The sequence below is a fragment of the Malurus melanocephalus genome, unplaced genomic scaffold (genome assembly GCF_030028575.1).
Source record: "Malurus melanocephalus ecotype Western Australia unplaced genomic scaffold, MMel_1.1 scaffold_129, whole genome shotgun sequence".
Taxonomy (NCBI): domain Eukaryota; kingdom Metazoa; phylum Chordata; class Aves; order Passeriformes; family Maluridae; genus Malurus; species Malurus melanocephalus.
In genome coordinates, this window is record NW_026623361.1 from 1,249,845 (window position 1) to 1,268,393 (window position 18,549).

An 18,549-nucleotide genomic window follows, 5' to 3' on the forward strand; every position below is an offset into this window, starting at 1 on the left:
TGCAGACACCTCACAAGGTGGGGRCTGCCCTGCCCTAGGAATCAGCCTGTTTTAGGCATATACCTGAGTGTTTATTTGCATTTTCTCTGCCCTGCTGGTGGACCTGAGCCCCTGGGGCTCCATTTCTTCTGAACTCAAAGGCCAAGACAACAACACTGTGAGAGGTTGTGAAGCTGCCCCAAAGCTGTGTGTTCAACCTGAATGCTTCAAAGTGGCTGGAGATGCCCATATGACTGGGACACAAGCAGGGAAAGGTCCTGGCCTCTAGACAAGCTTTTTTAAAAATTCATCTGTCTAAGAAATAAATGGTTTTTGGTAAATTTCCATACATTGCAGTTGATTAATGATTTTATCAACTCACACTTCTCATTCTAATATTGATATYCAGACTACAAAATTAACTTGATTTTTAAATTCATTTTTTTAAAATTACCTTGACTCTCTTCTGTCTAAGCTTACTATCAAAGAGTGGATGAAATTGAAGATTATTTTGTCTTTATATCTGCATTTCCAAGATACAAGCTAAAAATATCCCTGACAATGAGCTTTAATTAGAAACACACTTAGGATCTTACACAATACAAAGAATGAGGCATTTTTCCTTCTTCTTCTTTTTTCCCCTCTTTTCTTTTTCTCTTTTTGTTTTTCTTTTGTCTTATTTCTTCTTTGTGTTTTCTTTGTTTTTGTTTTTTTTTTTGTTAATTCCACTGGTGTCTTTGGTGGGACACAAAGGCGCCAGTAGCCCCACTGGTTTCAGTTAAATACTCTGGGGCCTCCTATCAATCTTTTTTGAATACCTGGTGGGATTGAGCCAGACCATTTTTTTTTTGCTGTAATTTATCCTTCTTTGAGAAAGGAACTTGGACTAGATGATCTCCAGATAAGAGGCAACAGCCTACATTGAAACCACAGGGGGTCAGACTGAGTGTAGGGGAGCATTTTTCTCACCATGAGGACAGTAAGTGGTGGGACAGGTTGCCAGGAGAGGCTGTGGAGTCTCCAGCTTTGGAGGTTCTCCAGACTTRAACAGGCAAAGCCCTGAGAAACTTGGTGTGGCCTCATGGCTTCACCCAGGAGACTGGAGAAGAGTCCTCCCAGGATACCTGCCAGCCTCAGTGRTCCCATGGAAAAGCTCTGCCATGGACACTGTGGCCACCAGACCCTTTGRGCCTATGTTCCACTCATGGACACTCAAATCCTTACTGACTCAATGCATTAGTGATGCCCTGGCTTCAGAGCTGGGCTGGTACATTCTAGGGTGACTCGTCTRTGATTTAGGGCACTGATATAGGGACCAACACTTAACAAATTGTGAGTGCAGTTTTATACTCTTCAGTTAGTGAAACAGTTTGCTTTAGGCATAAGTGGGACACCAGTGTTGTATAGAAACTTTGAGAGTTCCTTCACAGGTCTGAATTTCACCCAGATGAAATGTCCCTTTWTTAATTTTTTTCGTTGTATAAAGCTTAGCTGAGTGGAACAAAGCTAAAATAAGGCTATTTAAAGGTGGATTGTACTGATAAAATCTACATTGCCAATGACCTAAAATAAAATATAGAAGCTCACATAATGTATCTGAGCTCTTGATTCTTTTCTCCTTTTTCAGATATTCTTAGTTAGGAAAGAGAGTAATGTGAAAAACATGATCCTCGCAGTCCGCCTGCCAGTGCAGAACGAGRCTCCTGGTGTGCTGGAGTACAACATTAAAGAAGAAAAATCAAGTAAGATCTTTACATTTTTTGGTCTTGCTCTGGTTATTGTACTGAGTCCTCTTGTGATCACCAATGTTTACGTAATCTCACTTGCACTGAGCAGGTTCCTCTTGTGACCGGGAGCAGATCTTGCTTTTATGATGTAGTTCAGTTAATATTTCCTGCAGCTGCTTTGCCTCMGCTCCCCTGTGGTTCTGCACCTTCTGTTATCATTTACAGACTCACAAGAGGGCAATAAAGCATCTCCAGATGAGGATGCCAGGGCTTTGATCGAGCAAGGGGAGCCTCCTTTCACCAGGTGGAAGTCCTGAGGAAAGTGGAAAGCATTGGCAGACTGAGCCTTGTTAACTCACTGACTCTACCTCTATTTAACTATGGAATTTTGGGGTTGTCAGTCTTCTGACATTTGCTACATTGCCTTTTCATGCACCTGTGCCTTTTCATGCCTTTTCATGTACAGTCAAAACACTTGTGATTCTGCAGATCAGTGTTGCAACATTTCATTCCCCTTGYTCAAATTAATTTTGACAGTTGCTCAAATGAAGTTTTTCCTTCCAAGTTTCTGCGAATACCTCTGCATTGTAAACAAACTTCAAMGCCAGAGGGACAACTGAATCTCTTAAGATGTTCTGTTCTCAAGCCCAGACCACAGGCTGTCAGAACATTGCTCCTGCACAGGGCACAGCTGCCTGTCTGGCTGYTGCATCCCCCGGGGAAGCTTTCGCTCTCATCYGCCTGCTCCTGGGAGCACCCAGCTGCAGAGATGTTCAGTGTTGAGCTCCTATGTGAGGGCAGGRGCAGCAAAACTTCTGCCACAACCGCAGGTGTTCAATTAAGAATACAAGGGCAAGGGTTAGCTGCAGGGTAGGGGAACCTTTTCTTTATTTAGCTATTTGAACTTGACCTAGGACTTAGATTTTGCATGGTGGGGAATTGGTTTTTGATGATTTAAGCTTTCCTTTGGATAAAAGTTTAAAAATGAAATCCTGTCATCCTAAAAAAAAAGTCATTTATAGAAATGTTGATTCTTGACTCGTGTCCTATGCCATAAAATCTGGTTTCTTTGAGGACAGACAAAGTAAAATGAAGTACAAAAATGTCACTGAGCTAGCCTATCTAGAGAGATTTTTCTGCCATACTTTTCAGACTTGCTTGCTTTTTAGAATTGATCACTAACATCATGCAAAGGCTGTATCGGGAGACAAGCTTTCTCATAGAAATGAGAATTAAATCGATTTCCGCCACTTCCATAAAAGTTGCAAAGTAAGTTGAGGAGGGTACTTAAATTTCATCTCTCATTCATAAAGCAGGAGAGCTGCCATCACATGCAGCAACCCCAGCAGCCATGAGGCTCGTGCATTCYTATGGTGGTTATTAATATTATTTTTAGCTTGAGTTCTGTCAGTGTTGAATGTCAGTTGGTAGAAAGCCTCTCTGTTCTCCATCCTACACTATTTACACAAGAACACACTGGGTGCAGAAGTGGTCACTCTTTTGCTTYGTTTCTCATTTAGGGTAAGTACCTGGCTTTTAAGTTTAAAAGAAATTGAATTCTTGTTAATAAAGCCAAAGAACTGTATCTAGTGCAAGGGGAGATGATAAATCTTCTGTGGCAGAGAGTAATCTAATCTAATACCTTAGGTAATTAATTAATTAACTAATACTTAAGCTTTTAAACTGTGTTACTCCACTGATCTCTAAACTTTTTCCAGAAATAAAATTAAAAGTTTTCCAAATGCTTTAAAAGAATGTAGAACCTGAACTTCCTTGACAAGAAACCTGGTGCATCTGAATTGCCTCAGGTTAATGATGTGCCCTTCACTCATCCCTGGTATTCTGTGCCAGGGTGGGAGACCTCTGAGCACCCCCAGAGATGCTYTCTTGCTGTGGAATGCAAATAAGTTGGAAGTTAGACTTCCTGGTGTTAGATTCCTGAAAATTCATACAACACCCCAGCTGCATAGCCTGAGGGCCACTGTGGACTGGCAGGGTTTTTCCAGACATGTATTCTTTAACTTCAGAAAATCCTTCTTTCCTTTCTGAGCTGACACAGAAGTCATGATCTGTGTGATGTGCCCCGTGGAAAGCAGTTTGTCCCTTTCTGAGAGCTGGCTCCTCCTAAAGGTTTTGAAGAAGTGGGAACAAATTCTTCTCGTTGACTCAGTTCAATTTGTTAGGCTCCATACACAGTTGATGCATTCAGATGTAAACTGAAATCTGGATATGCTAAGACATAAATAGTTCTGATTTTATGGAGAGCCTTCCTTCAATTAAAATTCAAGTTGTAACCCAGCAAAATTCAAGTTGTAACCAAGAAGTTACAGTGTTACTGTTTTGCAGCACCTTACCAGCTGCTTCTTGTCCTTGGCTGTTYGTAGAGCCATTCTCATTCCCTCCTATTTTTCAGATAGGATCTGGGGAGGTTTTCCCTGGTACTGTGATGATGGTACCAAGGTTGTGCTCAGCCCATGCATTCCGTATAGAGATGGCCATTCAATGAAATACAAAAAACMCTCAGAAGCTTCTTGGCATTGCACTGCCAAGTAATAGTGGTTCATTGTTCTATTATTTATTTTCCCCATATAAACTTTTGATATTTGCTGCAATATTTAGGGAAGTACAGTTTTCTGATGGGAAGACTGGATTTCATTGTGGTTTTTTTCTTTTTAAGTGGAAATCCCCAAAGAACCCACTAGGTAAGAGAAACAAGAAATGAAACCACTTTCCTTTTATTTTTTTTTTTTNTTTTTTGGTGGGAAATTTTCTCCTCTTCTGTGAAGTAGCCCTTAGAGAGTACAGGGGAATGGATTTAAAAAATATTCTTCTGGTTCTTTCTTTTTGGTTGTAATTCCTCCAGACACAAGAAGGTTAAATCCTGGTGACATCAGTAGCTATACTAGAGACCAAACAGCAGATACCACATACCATATTTCATCATAAAGTTGAGAAACATGGCGAGTTTCAAAGGCTTAGATCTTGTGGTTTTGCACTCAGTCTAAAGAATCCCTTATCTCTTACTCAAAACAATGGAAATTTCCCAAACCTAAAGCTTGTTGCAAGGTTCTTACTATTTATAGGTACAGTGTTGGAAGCTAYCTCTCAACCTCTGCTAAAATCTTGACTATTTTGTGCACTTTCTGTTCTCAGAGTTGCCCCTTGCTTGTGCTTCATGCTGAGATGGAGCCCCAGCCTCACAAACTGAGCTGGCTCCTGCCCTTGGCTCTTCTGGTGGCAGCCTCAGGCCCTAATTCCCCCTCCTGTTCATGTATGTGCTGTCAGAAATCATCCTGCTGACCTCAGCTCCATTGTAACAGGATTAAAAAGAAAGAATCTGTTGTTTAAAGTAAATGCACATTTCTGAAGTAACAGATACAGAGGGCTTGGAAGAAGCATCTGAATACGACAGAGCACATTTATGCAGATAGTGACAGTTGCTTTTACTTTCACAAAGAGTTATGAAGTCAGCTGCCATAGGGGTAAAGTCCTTTTRCAGAGGAATACTCTAGCACTATAAACTGAAGTTAATGTTTTCTTTCTTTGTGGGAAATGTAGTGAATAATAGCTGAAAATAGTTTGATTTCACAAAACGCATGAGTTGGCCACATACTTCTCAGGAGTCTTTTACAAATGCAGCACAATGTGCAGTAATTGTTTTCCAAGCTCTTCCGTACCAAAAAAAAAAAAAAAAAAAAAAAAAAAAAAAAAAAAAAAAAAAAGAGGATGTGATTCCAAGGAAGCAAAATGGCACTAAAGAGAAGTATCTGCATTTTCACAGAATAAAGAACATGTTGTTCATATTATTAGATTTTTTTAAAAATAGAAATAACAATGAAATTGGTCTGCCAAGTCAGTCCTGAGCCCGTGTCTTAAGGGGCTTGAGGCTGGCTTTACCCTGCCATGGCTGCCCATCTCCTGTAGTCATGCTCCTGCTCCCCACATTGCTGCAACTGGCTTTGCTCACTTGGAGGTGTATTTTCTTGAGGCAGTTAATGAGCCCCTCTTGTGGAGTTGCTGTCCTTGTTCCTTATTTAAGCTGTGCTGTGGGGGACAATCTCCCACCAGACATAACTGTTCAGAAGAATCTTTTACAGTACATGGGGCCAAGGTTGGGTTGAGCCCCCCAAAATCGATGAGTGCACARGTGAAGGAGGCGTTTGTAGTGAAGTCTTGTCTGTGGTGTGGTTATTTTATTTATTAGACGAAAATTATGAGATTGAAATTAAAACTCTCTGTGCTCTGATCCTTCCAGCTTCTCTGGAGACCAACTCAGAATGAGCTGGACTATAACAGAGGTCTTGAAATAACCTTAGCAAAATCAAATAGGAAAACCAAAATAAATTATCTCCAAGCAATACAAAAATGTCCAGAACAGGATTAATACCTCCTTTGAAGGATGAGACACGGTGCCATTGGACACGGCAGCTTATACGCAATTTCTGTTTTATGGGCAGCAGCTGTACTCCAGGCTATGTGGTATGAGCTTGTGGTAAGGACCCAAAACATACCTTGACAGAAAAGGTGCAGGCAATTACTTCACTCCAAAGCAGTTTAAGAGCAATCACTGAGAGCTGCTGCAAAACTGCAACTCTGGGAGCAAAAAGGATGTTGATAAAGAAATCCTATGTCTACCCTGGTCACCTTATTTGACCTTTCTTAAAGTCAGACTGAGCTCAGAAAGTGCAGACTGTAGTTTGATATGAAATGCTTGAGACAGTAGGGATTTAGGAAAGGATCACAACTCAAGTAAAACACAGCAGCAGTTTAACCTGCCTGGTTGATTCTCTAACTGCTTTTATCTGTTTGCCATGAATGTGAGGATCTGACCCTTTGTACATCCACCAGTGAACAACTGCCAGYGAACTCTGTCCATTGGGACAAAGAGGTACAGAGATACAGAGGCAGCAGGAAGGCAGGCCTTGCTGAGGTGGTCAAACAGAAATTTAGATGGCAAAGGTGCTCCTTTCCATTCTGGATGTTAGGAAATGTGAAATCAACTGGAAAAGATTACTTAAGGGCTAAGATTTCACTATATACTTCCTCACCTTAATGATCCCTGATAGATGCAGTGGAAAGATGTGAAAGCAAGCTTAACTCTCAGAGTAACTTCATCAATCATTACCAACTCACTTCAACGCTGCCATTCCTCCTTCCCAAGCACATATGGGGAAAAATCCCTTTTTTCTTTTTTTTTTTTTTGTAGGTTAATGCCATTTGTACAGGATAAAAAGGATGTGTGCACTCATTCTGACTGTCCTGTACCAGTAACAGATGGTAATTAAAGCACAGCAATCAGGCAGCAGCCTGTGTACAAGGGGCATTAGAGCAACGGGGGCATGACTTGGTTCAACTTTGCAGGCTTAGCTCAAAACACAGCTTCTGAAAGCCCTGGTCTTTACGTCCCAGCCTGCATGAGGTGAGGGGTGTGGGCATGCCTGGTGTGATGGCAGAGCTCAGACAGGAAAGAGACAAACTCCTGCCTGTGTCCCTGCATGGGTCAGTRGGTCCCTGTGCTGTGGGGACGCTCACAGGGCACGGAAGAGGAGGCAGATTGAAGAACAACTGAGTGGATGGTCTCTGCTGGCTAAACCCCTTAAGATGCTGACAATGGGCTTGCCTTCTGCACTCTGCTGGCACCACAACCAACATGGCCAAATATGGTAATTTATGGCAGATTTCCCTGTTTAATTTTGTTAATRTTTATTTTAATACTTAATGCTGAGGCTGGATTAATGAACTCAGAGACTAAAGTACTTGCTGCTAACATGTCACAGTATGGTCAGGTGGTGTTTTCCCATGTGAACTACACTGAAGTTCTGCACAAATGAGGTCATGGGAAAAAATAGGAGGGTAGCTTTGTTACTGCAGCCTACTCACAATTTAGCTCCTTTAATGAGAGTGGCCAGTTGTGCAGATGAACTTTGTGACATGAATATTTTTGTGGAAGTGTTGACAGCTCTTGCAATAGCTTCCTCGGTTTTGCAAGTCTTTTTGCTAACACTCTGCCTCCTGGAATCAGGAAGCAGAGTGAAGATAGGCAGAACTTTTTTTTTTTTTCTAGAAAGAAAAATAACCATCACAAATGCAGAGAGAAACCTTAAAATTTTGGAAATACTCAGAAAACAGAAAATACAGGGGAACAACCTATAAGAAGACAATCTGCCAGTTTTATGAACTAGAGTGAAGATGGAAGAGGTAGAACTCTGTGGTACAGACTAAGGCAGAAAGATGAGATCTTTCACTTCATGGCTAAAGTGAATAAACTGATGTATCAGCTGGTGTAACTGACCCTGACTTGTAAGATGAAAACATTCATTTGGGTAGCATTTGCAGSTTCTCATGGGAGGTATTAAAGATTGGTCTGGATGAAGCCTTGAGTGGCTTGTTTTGACCTCATAGATGGCCCTGGTTTAAGCAGGCTTTTGGACTGGAGACCTCCTGGCATCCCTGCCAGACTGAGTGATCCCATGAGAGGGAACCAATGATACTGAGTCAGGCTGTGGGCAAGCTCAGGGCGGATAGCAGTTCTCAGAAGGGATGTCTCAGTAGAGCAGCAAAAGCACTTCTCATCCTCTTAGAGCCAGGTTCTTGGAGAAATACTGCTAAGATCTACAGAGGGATTGTGGTGAAAAAATAAATGAACCAAATATTTTCTGTATGAGTGTGACACCTGTGATCTCCTCAAAGCCCATAACCTTCCTTTCTTTGGCTTCTCTCTYTGTGTATAGGGAAAGACAGACTGTGCTCAGCCTATTTAATCAGTGCAGATTTGCAGTTAACTCATATTAGGTGCCTCAACATACTTGAAAATGCCAAGTAATGCCTCATAGAGATAATCACTTGCCACTAGGCATATTGGAAAGCTGAGCTTGCTGCAGGCTGAAACAGACTTCATCATGGGCAATTAATAGCACTGCAATGCTCCTGGATTGTTGTAGCACAGAAGTAAAAGGGAAATTTCACTTGATGTGGGACAATCTAAGGAGTAAATGTACATTCCAGCCATCCCAAGTTGAACCTCTCAAAACAATCTCTGGTTCATCAGACTGCATGCAGAAGGCCCATCAGAAGGTATAGCTGTCATCACTGTAATGGTACCATAGTTCTTTTTAAAATGGACGCTTTAAACACAAAAGTTGGCCTCCTTCAGTGGAAGCCCTGCAGCTTTCAACAGCGGAAAAACAAATTCTTAATTCTGTAAACTAAGTCATGGAAGCAGGGTAAGACTATTTATAGCTTTGATTTCCTCTGAATAGACGAGGCTGAACCTGACATTACAGAGTGAAAAGATCAAGGTGGTGCTTATTTTCRGTTGTGTGTGGGTTTTTGGCTAACCAATCCCACCATTCAGCAATAAAGCAAAGAGGGGACCGACTTGGCAGCCACCTCATGAACTGCTTTGGTGACTTGTCTACAGGCAGGGAGGTCATAAGCATCTTCAAGCTCACCACAGAATATGACTTTACTGAATATATATTTACGTATATAAGACAAAAACATTAGTAGTCCCAGTGACTAAGTAGTTAAGGTGCTGCAGCCCCACGAGTAGCAGTGAAGTGAATGGAAAAGGGTGTGGGCCGTGTCCTGGGGAGAGGAAAGAGTCAGGTTTTACGTGAGTTCAGGCTGTAACTTTGTGCTGACTCTGCTGTCACAAGAACTCTTGCCACTCCTCATCTGTCAGCAGCACATGTCCATGCCCTCCAGCCCCTCTGGTCCCTCTCTTTCTCTGCCTTATGCAGGTTATGGCTGGGAAGGAGTGAGCAGTGTGGATTTATGGATGTGAAAGCAGGGAGGTGGGGTGAGGCATTGCTGCCTTGGAGCTGTTACCAGCTCCTGCATTATGTGAAGTATCTGGAAAGAAGGTGATRATGGACTGGAGGGGCTAAAGGTGACTTTGGGAAGGGCTGATGGCAGACTGGAGAGAGAGGTCTGAGAAAGAGTTGGAAAGGGGCATCAGGTGACCAAGGATGAGGTCACATAGTGCTGAGTAACTGTGAGCCTCCAGTGTGCTCTAGGCTGACCACAGARACAGGAGCCCATCAGAGGTGCCAGGAGAGGAGGCTGAAGGCAGGGCACAAACACTGTTGGGGTGGGTGGGAAGTCAGTGCCAAACTGTGGCCAAATTGCCTCATAGCAGCCAACCCTCCAGAGGCAGAGCTTTGCTGGCAGCAGGAAGAGGAGCTGCCCTTTCCCTTCCCTGCCAAGCTGGATTCAGCTGACTTTTCTGAAGGAAGGCACAGATTTTACAGGCTGAGGGCTAAAGCACAGGCTGCTGAAGGGGCTTGGCCAGCCGTGCATCACCAGCCCTGAACAGGGCTCCTGGTCAGYGCTGTATTTACTGGGCTGCAGAGAGACCTTTCGCTTGCCGAGCTCTTGACAGTGTTTGGCACTGAGGTACCAACACAGCTATTCAGGCTTCTTTTGTATGCTTTTTATATAGCCTGACAGGCAGCTCTGCTGCTGTTCTGTGTGGAGAGTCAATTTTTCCAATTTACTTAAGAGGAATGTTTTCCTTCATTGTTGCATGATGGAGYGTGTGATTGAGGCAAAGTAAGAAACTGTTGTCAGCTCCGGGCCTGACAAGCCCGAAAAAAGAAGAAATGTGCTGGAAAAAATAACAAGTTATCAACACCCTTGGGACAGAAGATCGCTCTTCTCTTCTTTCCCCAAAACTGTCTGATTCCATCTCAATTAAGCAAACCATACATTTCAGCAGCAAAACTTGTCCAAGACTATTTTTTTCAAGGATTAGCAAATTGGTGACTAAAAGTTTATGTATTTTTAGCGGGGAGATTGGAAAAGCAGAATATGTAGATAAGCTTAAAGTTCACATCTTAAGGAGTTTAACTGCACTTAAGGAGGCCTCTGGGCATGCAGCTCATCTCCTGTTTTCCTCAGAGTAAAGGACTCTTTTCAGGGTGGCAGACACCTTTCTGTTAGGGAGAGCAGACTGATGAATGTTGTCTCTTAATGTGGTTCCTGTTGCTGCCTGTAAGATGCCGAGCTACCCTAGTTATGTTCAGCTGAGCCTCTCTCAGACACAGATAACAATCTGCCTGCATCACCCAGGGCTCGGCAGGGCTAATTTCTCCTGTTAGTGCGTGTTTCTCATTAGCAGGAAAAGTCGGCCATCTCCTACGCAGCTTCTTGGCATGAAAAACCTCCCACTGAGTGAGTCGGCTCCGTGGCATGGGCAGCTCTGCCCCAGCCCTGACCTTCAGCTCTGGGAATGCTGTTTTGCTGCTGYTTCCTGCTGGATCTCATCTGCCTCCACAGGCAGTACCAGACCAAAGGCCACCTCTGTGTGGGCTGTAATAAGGACACAGGAGACATTATCTTTGTCTAGTCTGCTGTCTGTGGTTTGATTTGAGATAAGACACTGAATGATTTCTAGTCCCCTAAGGATGTCTAACCTAGATATCTTCTCAAGATCAGTCAGTCTGCCAAGGATGAGTTCTCTACTATCCACGTCACTATTAACCCTGAAAATAGGGTTAGAGCCAAGGAGTTCCCTTCAGGAGACGGCTCTGAACTAGGAGCCCAGAATTTTGGTTTGGCAAGAACAGCGACCACAGGCCTGGGAGATATTGTAAAACATGGTGGGAGGACACATTTTATAACCTGTTGTGCAGGTCCATCATTTCTCTTCTAAATGAAGATGTGCACAGGGGAAAGCAGAAAGCCACACTGAGTCCTGCTCATTTTTTGAGCTGTGTTCCACATCACTTTGACACACTGCTTATTTTAAAACATAAAACACTTGTGCGTCTGCTTTTTCAAGATGTAAAAGTGCCAGGTTTCTGTGCGATKTACAAGAATGTTTTGGAAACATTCTGGTTGCTTACAGCGGGTAGCTTTATTATTTTTTTTTTATTATTTTTAAGCTCTCATCCTTCAGAGTTACCTCCCCTCTCTCCATATAAACACATTCATTTTTACTCTAAGCTTTAAACTGACGGGGTTGTAGGGAAAGCCTGTTGGAAAGAAGCCCTCAGGGTCTTGTTAGCTTTGTTAATCCTTACTTTGGCTTTTTTTTTGCCTTATTTTTCACTCCCAAGAGGCGTGATGCAGAATCTATGTGTAATCAGAGCTAGAGACTATGCGTGCTGTTCTAGGATAATATTGTCTTACCCTGCTCTGCTTAGTACCTTGAGCACAACCCAAAAACCTTACTGGCTTTAAAACAGCTACTCTAAATCAGTACCCATAATGCAAGTGCCCTTGTCTCAGTGGTTAGACTGAAACAAACGATAATTTTGTCCTTGGAGAGTGTTTGCTATCTGAAGATCTTATAGAGCTTAATAAACAACAGTTTAGATTTTTAAATGAGGTAAATAAGATACTCTTCRAAGTGAAATGAGGACATTAAGGACCTGACACTTTAACCTATGAGTAGGACCCTCAAAGTCAGTGACAGTGCAATCTATCCCACTCAGAAGCAGGAAACAGAAGAGYTTCTTTCACCAGGTTGACAACTAGGTGCAATTGCAACTCTAGAAAGCAGAAATGTAATTTTTTTCTTATTTTGAAGTCCACCCTTTTGACCTCTGGCATTTCAGAGTGGGTTATTCCTTTTCATCACTCACCCTTGGAAATGGTCTTGTTTGGAAAGGCCTTTCTTTCTGAAGTCTCTCCTGCAGAATGTGATTCTGAATACTGGATGGCTTCCCTGAAAACACTCAGCAAACTTCCTTTTTCTGTGTGCATAACCTCAACACTGTGGTACTTCATGATGTATCTCAGAGACAGAGAAATAAACTTTTCTCCAAAGTAAATGGAGAAAAATGTTTTTTAATAAAATACATCTGTGTGATAGCATACATTTTTCACATAAGGACTGATTCTCAATATTATCCATGTGACCTAGRGATTGTTGCTAAGATCTAAATCCCCAGAATTTCAAATCACAGCATTGTTTCCTGTTACATGAGGCACAGGGGAGACCCTTTATATATCTGAATGCTTTTTTTGCTTCACAAAGTTTTACCAAGGAAATTTGCCTTCTGAGAGTAATGTACAAGTATCTATATCCAGTTTGTCTTGTCAGYCCTGGGCCTCATCCCTGACAGTTTGAATGGGCAGCTGGGCAACATAAATTGCATTGTGCTATTGCAAGGTACGAGTGGATGCTGAACGACCTACAAAAATGTCACTTCTGTAGCAATGATCCCAGCTCTTGCTCAGCTGCTTACTGCAGGGACCACATTGATTAAATGTGTTATCCTACTCCCCTGGGTGTCCCTGGGAGCCATCTCAGTCCTCGGTATTTCAGGCCGTGTTTTCTCCCATATTCCTGCAAAAACAGACCCTGTGCGGCTACATCTCAATCTCCAGCTATATCTCATACTGACATCTGGTCCTGGGAATTCCCCTGAGAAGAAGTCCTGGATCTCCCCAGCCTCTGGCTGAAGAAATGGTGGAATTTCTCCAGACTTTGTGTTTATGCCATGCCTGGAAAGAGATATGGGATTGAGGGTCTAACAAGTAAGGCAAGGGCTTTGAAAGAGAACAGCTGCTCTCCAGCATGGTCTCTGCTCTTCATCCCTGAAATAGCTGGCACTGCTATCCACATGGATACCTTTAAGARCAGCACTGTAGAGGAACTGTGACACTTCTCTTTTAGCTGAGTTGGCTGTGCTTGCAGTACCTGTGAGAGGCACCTCTCATCCCCTGCTGAAACACTGATCTCAGTGAGGAGGAAACAGAGCAACAAAATGCCCTTAACACGTTCCTGCTCGAGCATCCTGCAGCAGAGACAACGAGACCAGGCAGCACCAGGATTTTATACTGAATTAAAGGCATAAAATCTCACTGGACACTGAGGTGCTGCCCATCTGCTGGGTGAAGGGGGATGAGCCAAAGTACAGTGGAGTGGTCAGGACCCCCGTGGCTGTTAGGTGTGAGGACAGTTCTCTTTCTTAGGAGCAGAACATGCACATGGGGTAAAGGGGAGCAGTCATCTCTACAGAGTGTCCTTGCTACTCAGCCCCAGCCTGGGAGAATACAAAAGCCTATGATTTGCATCTTCTTGAACAACATTTTGTTCTGCACAACAGGCTTATATTTAGTGAAGAACACAGTYTAAAAATAGATTCCTCTTCTACTCTAGAACCAAGCTCATTAACACTTTATCACTTTCATAATTCATTAGTTCCAATTTCCCAGGAACTGCCACGAGCAGCRATTTTTTTCATCATGGCCAGAAAGATTAAACTCTGTAGGAAGCCATAAAATTGAAATCCTTCRAGAAAGCATGAGTTGGATGCACAACAGAAGACTCAGGCAGAAGTTTGAACTGGGGAAGTTTCAGCCCTTCCTCAATGAGGGAAAAAAACCAGAAACAACTGGCAGTTAAGCAAAGAATCACTAGGAAAGACAAGAAAGACAAAACAGACATTGRTTGACCAGGACAGTCTACGATTGTGCAACCAAAACTGAAACTACATCTTAGACATYGTGTGGAAGAAGCGCCAGATTACAGAATAAATAAAAAGGCCTTGAGAAGAGAAAATAGATAAACAGTGGCAGTGTTTTACAAGACCACAGCTCTGGAAGATCATACAGTCCACAAGGTCATCAAGAAACAATCCTAGAGACAGATACTAGAGACAGGAACTTCCAAACAGAGATGCTGCAGAAAGTTACCCTAATTGCAATAAGGATTTCTACCAATGAAGTCTAAATTTCCCTTCTTTAGTAACATCCAGTTAAAGCTCTTGTTTTGGATACCATCACAAGCCGAGTGTATGAATAAGGTCTMGATCTGGGGAACTGAAACAATAACCTGAAGGAATTATATCACACTGTCACACGTTCCTGCAAAGTGCAKCAGGCAAGACAGGCACAACAACCTCAGCGCTGGGGCTATAGCAGCCACGATAGCCCTCCACTAAAACACTCAGGGCTCATTTCCCAGTGGCAGGAAACTGCTAACCTGCAACAGCTAGAAATGGCAGTGTCTGGGGTTAGGAATTCTGGTAGACTCTKCTTTGGAGTGATCCCATCTTCATAGTGAGGTTTGCTTACTGAGGGTAGCAGAACAGAAGCAAAGCGGCCCGTGGTGCGTACTGCAAAGGTCACAGCAACTGTGGAATCAAACAAGAGACGTATTAGAGAAATACCTCTTGTTAGGAGACTATGTATTAATAATCTGAAAATAGAAAAGTGGAATCACACACACAATGGTAAATCTCAGTTTCCCAGAACACCTAATGGAAAAATGAGAACATCTAAGCACATCCAAGCAGGGCTTCTGGGGATGGTTGTGTTCTCAGTAGTCCTCAGTCAACATAACTACTGCAGAATAAGGAATTCATGTCTTTGAATGCAGATGTCTCTCAAGGATTACACAGACACCAAAAACAAATGAAAAACCAAGTTGATAGGACTAACAGTGCCCCTAGAGAAGAAGAAGCTGAAGTAATTGAGTCCCATGAGCCTGTGTAAGCAGTAAGATGGAAATTGGGTTGGTTTGTCCATGTGACTAAAACAATGGAACTAGCAAACACAGTTCTGCAGAGGAAAGTCGAAGAGGAAAGGAAGGCAGAATGCTCAGGGACAGTGTGACTCAAAGACATCTGCATCTGCATGGAGAAATGATGGGGAGATCCAAAGAGTAAAGGGAACTTGAATACAGATTCCAGACAGTGCCTAAAGATAACACTCTTCAGAGCAGGCTCTTGTTTCAATGGGCAAGATGAGACAATCATAACTATATATAATAGTTCACAACCTGGCCATGTTCTGTTCACTTACTGACACAAAAACAGAATGTAGTCACAAATGAACCACTAATTCATKTTGCTAATGCTTCTGTCACCCCGTAAAAAAATTCCATTAATTCTTATCTCTTTGTTTCAGGCTACTCAAAATTGTCCATTGATCTACACATTTCCCCTTTTATTTCTTGAAGGTGACATTTTTCTGTGGGCTTCTAAATATCAGGTAAAACCCAACAAGCTGTGGCAATGTTTGGCTCACAGAGCCCAGCCTATTTTTGTTCTTGCTTTTGATCATATTCTTGACATTCTGGCACTGTTATGGTGAGATGTAGGTATTTCCTTGCTCTTCAGGTGCTCTGGGTCTAGTTTTACAAGCCCAAGAARGGTGAATTTTGTCTCTACAGTTTTCATCAGGATTACAGCAGTCTGGCAGATGTCTGCTTGTAGATTCTGCAAAAGTCATGAGTTCCTATAAATGGCAGCATCACGATCCCTCTCTAAACAGCAGTTCTCATGTCAATGAAATGTCCCCAGCTACCTACAACACACCCACAGCCAGAGAAAATCACCTCTTCCTAATTGTCTTCCCAGAGTAGGGTGTCTTAAAGGCAGCAGTGGCTCTGGGGGAGAGAAATATTGTCCCCAACAGTCAGCAGAGCTATTTTCTTTGTCTTTCCAAGAATCAGAAGGATTCAACAGGATGCACATAATGTTCTCCATACATGAGCGACAACCATTCCCAAAGGAATGTTCCTGAATTGAACCCATCATCTGCCACCCAAAAGAAAAGTACTACTTATCAGTGATGCCTGCTGGTGTCATCAGGTGTCTGGACAAAAACAGCTTAGGAGAAAAGTATTAAAATTTCTCCAAGGAAGATAAGCCCCCCAGGAACTTGCAAAGCTTCCCCCATGGGTGCTGTGCTGGGAGCAGATCCAAGTAGCCATGGCAGCCCTGTTCAGGCTGCATGACATGGCCACTGTTCAGAATAAATTTTGGGCTGAGTATTGGTCCTGATGGTGTGAGTACCTCAAGTAATGACCCATCCAAAGCACTATTATTATGATTCTTCCATCTGTTCTTACTCGTTTGCAGGCTGCCCAAAAATGTCCCAGGAGAGCTGTGGGTCTCTGTATGATGAATTCCAGCCTGCTGAGAAATATTCTCGGTTTTGTCGCCTTCTGTGACCTCTCAGAACAGGGACAGTCCTATTTATATACACCACCTGCTGAAAACTTCTGTCMTTATGCTTCAGCAGCTTTTTGTACCTAGTCCTCTTTAGTTGTAATTCCTGGTGATTTGTGGTGTTTTATGATATTTAGCTATGTATGTGAGGAGAAGAAGCTATGCAGTGGCRAGTCACTTCTATGTGGAAACATAGAGGGGCTCGGACTACTATTTTTTTGTCTAACATTCAAGCTCCCAAGTGGCAGAGCTTCCTGGCACAGAAAGAATCAATATTCCCAATCCAAGCAATTTCCTTATGTATGTGAACAGGTACAGATGCAGCCTGCTCGTTTATGGATACCTGCAACTCAGAATGCCAAAGTGAACATACAGTTCTTATGAAAAAAAACTCCCTTGAAACCATCAACTGTACAAAGGGCCTTATTTAATTGCTGGAGACTGGAGTGAGACTCTTGGGTTTTGGTTCATTCTCCAGAACAGGACTGGGTTTTGTCTTTGTTTTTGTTTCCTGTGTCAGAACTGCAAAGCAGATGGGTTTCATACTACAGAAGTTGTTCATGGTAGATGTTTAATGAAAATCCCTGACTGAAACATGATTCTTATTATGGAAAAAGAAAAAACTTGCCAAACATGATTTTTCCAGTTGTGAGAGAAAAGTGAGGGAAAGGGATTGTTTTGCTTGAAGTATGTTTTAAATTCCACATTGCAGTCTGGTGTGGGTGCATACGCTGAGGTTAAACTGTTCATGCTGATCCAACATAAATTGATGCTGGGAATGACTTTTGAGAATTACATGGAGTTTGTGTCTTTAAAAAATGCCTACATTGGTGTATTCAGCCCAAAATAGCAACCTGCTGGGCCTGGGCTAGAACAAAGGGAGAAGTAAAAGGAGGAAATGCCTTGTTTGGAGAATGAGATATGAACCTGAACAAGTGACAATCTTGAGCGTTTCCTTCCAGTGGGATTATCTGCCGGCTGGAGAACAAGAGCCTGTGCAGAGAGGTGTGGAAGAGGAGGGGCAGGGGGATGTCTCCTTCCTGCAGGTGCTGGGGGCCCTGCTTTGCAGGGAATAGCCACCAGGCAGGCATGGCAAAGGGCTGGAGACAGCTCACAGGGTTGTGAATCACGGCTCACTGAGGAAGCTGACTCACAGTAGCTGAGCTTTTTGTCCACAGTTCTGATCTGTGTGCTGGAACAGTGTGAAGGAAGAYGTACAGCATCTGTGGGAAGTGTCATGGGGGTGGGAGCTGGTGCTGCTCCCCAGGGACTCCCAGCACACTCCTGGGGCAGCTCTGGGGGTGGCTCTTTAGCACCAATAAGCGGGCATTTCTGAGAATCGACTGCAGATTTCTTTACCCTGGGTCAGGGTCTCTTGTGGTGGTGTGCCATGCACAAAGAGGCACAGACAGTTTGTGAAACTATAAAGCTGAAACAAAGATGGACACGTCTCTCCTGCAGATCCACATCTTTGCCTTGGATTATCAGTCGGTGAAACTTTCACCACCAGCCAGTGAATTTTTTCTAGTTTAAAAGCCAAAAGCTCAATAATAACACGTGAGATTTGGGCTACACAATGCCCAAATACATGTCATCATAAAGGAGGTCATGTTGAAGAACTCTGCAATATGGTGTGGATTGTATTTTGCCACTTAAAGGAGAGTGCAGTCACTGAATAACACAATTGGAGGGAGAAGACAGAAGAGATACAAATAGGCTCTGCTCACACTGCCTGTGTGACCCAGGTCAGAGCCCACACATGTTGTAATGAAACAGTAATTTCTAATTTTTTTTTTTTCTTCAAAGCACTTTGTCCATCCAGAACAAACCAGATTCCAGCATGGGGAGTCACAAGGTCATTCCCATATGTCTTGCAGATATGCACATCCTTAGAGACAGATGGGCTTGTAATGATCCCTTTGGAAGTGACCTGG

At 42.9% G+C, this 18,549-nt stretch overlaps 1 protein-coding gene across 1 annotated transcript in view; it reads left to right on the forward strand.

The window, feature by feature from the left end:
- The window catches only part of LOC130576187 (ras and Rab interactor 3-like), a 153,480-nt gene that overhangs the window by 109,401 nt on the left and 25,530 nt on the right, over positions 1-18,549 (forward strand). Inside the window, exon 21 of the mRNA XM_057370646.1 lies at positions 1,607-1,721. Coding sequence (XP_057226629.1) covers positions 1,607-1,721 — 115 coding nt within the window. The remainder of the gene's footprint in view (positions 1-1,606; positions 1,722-18,549) is intronic.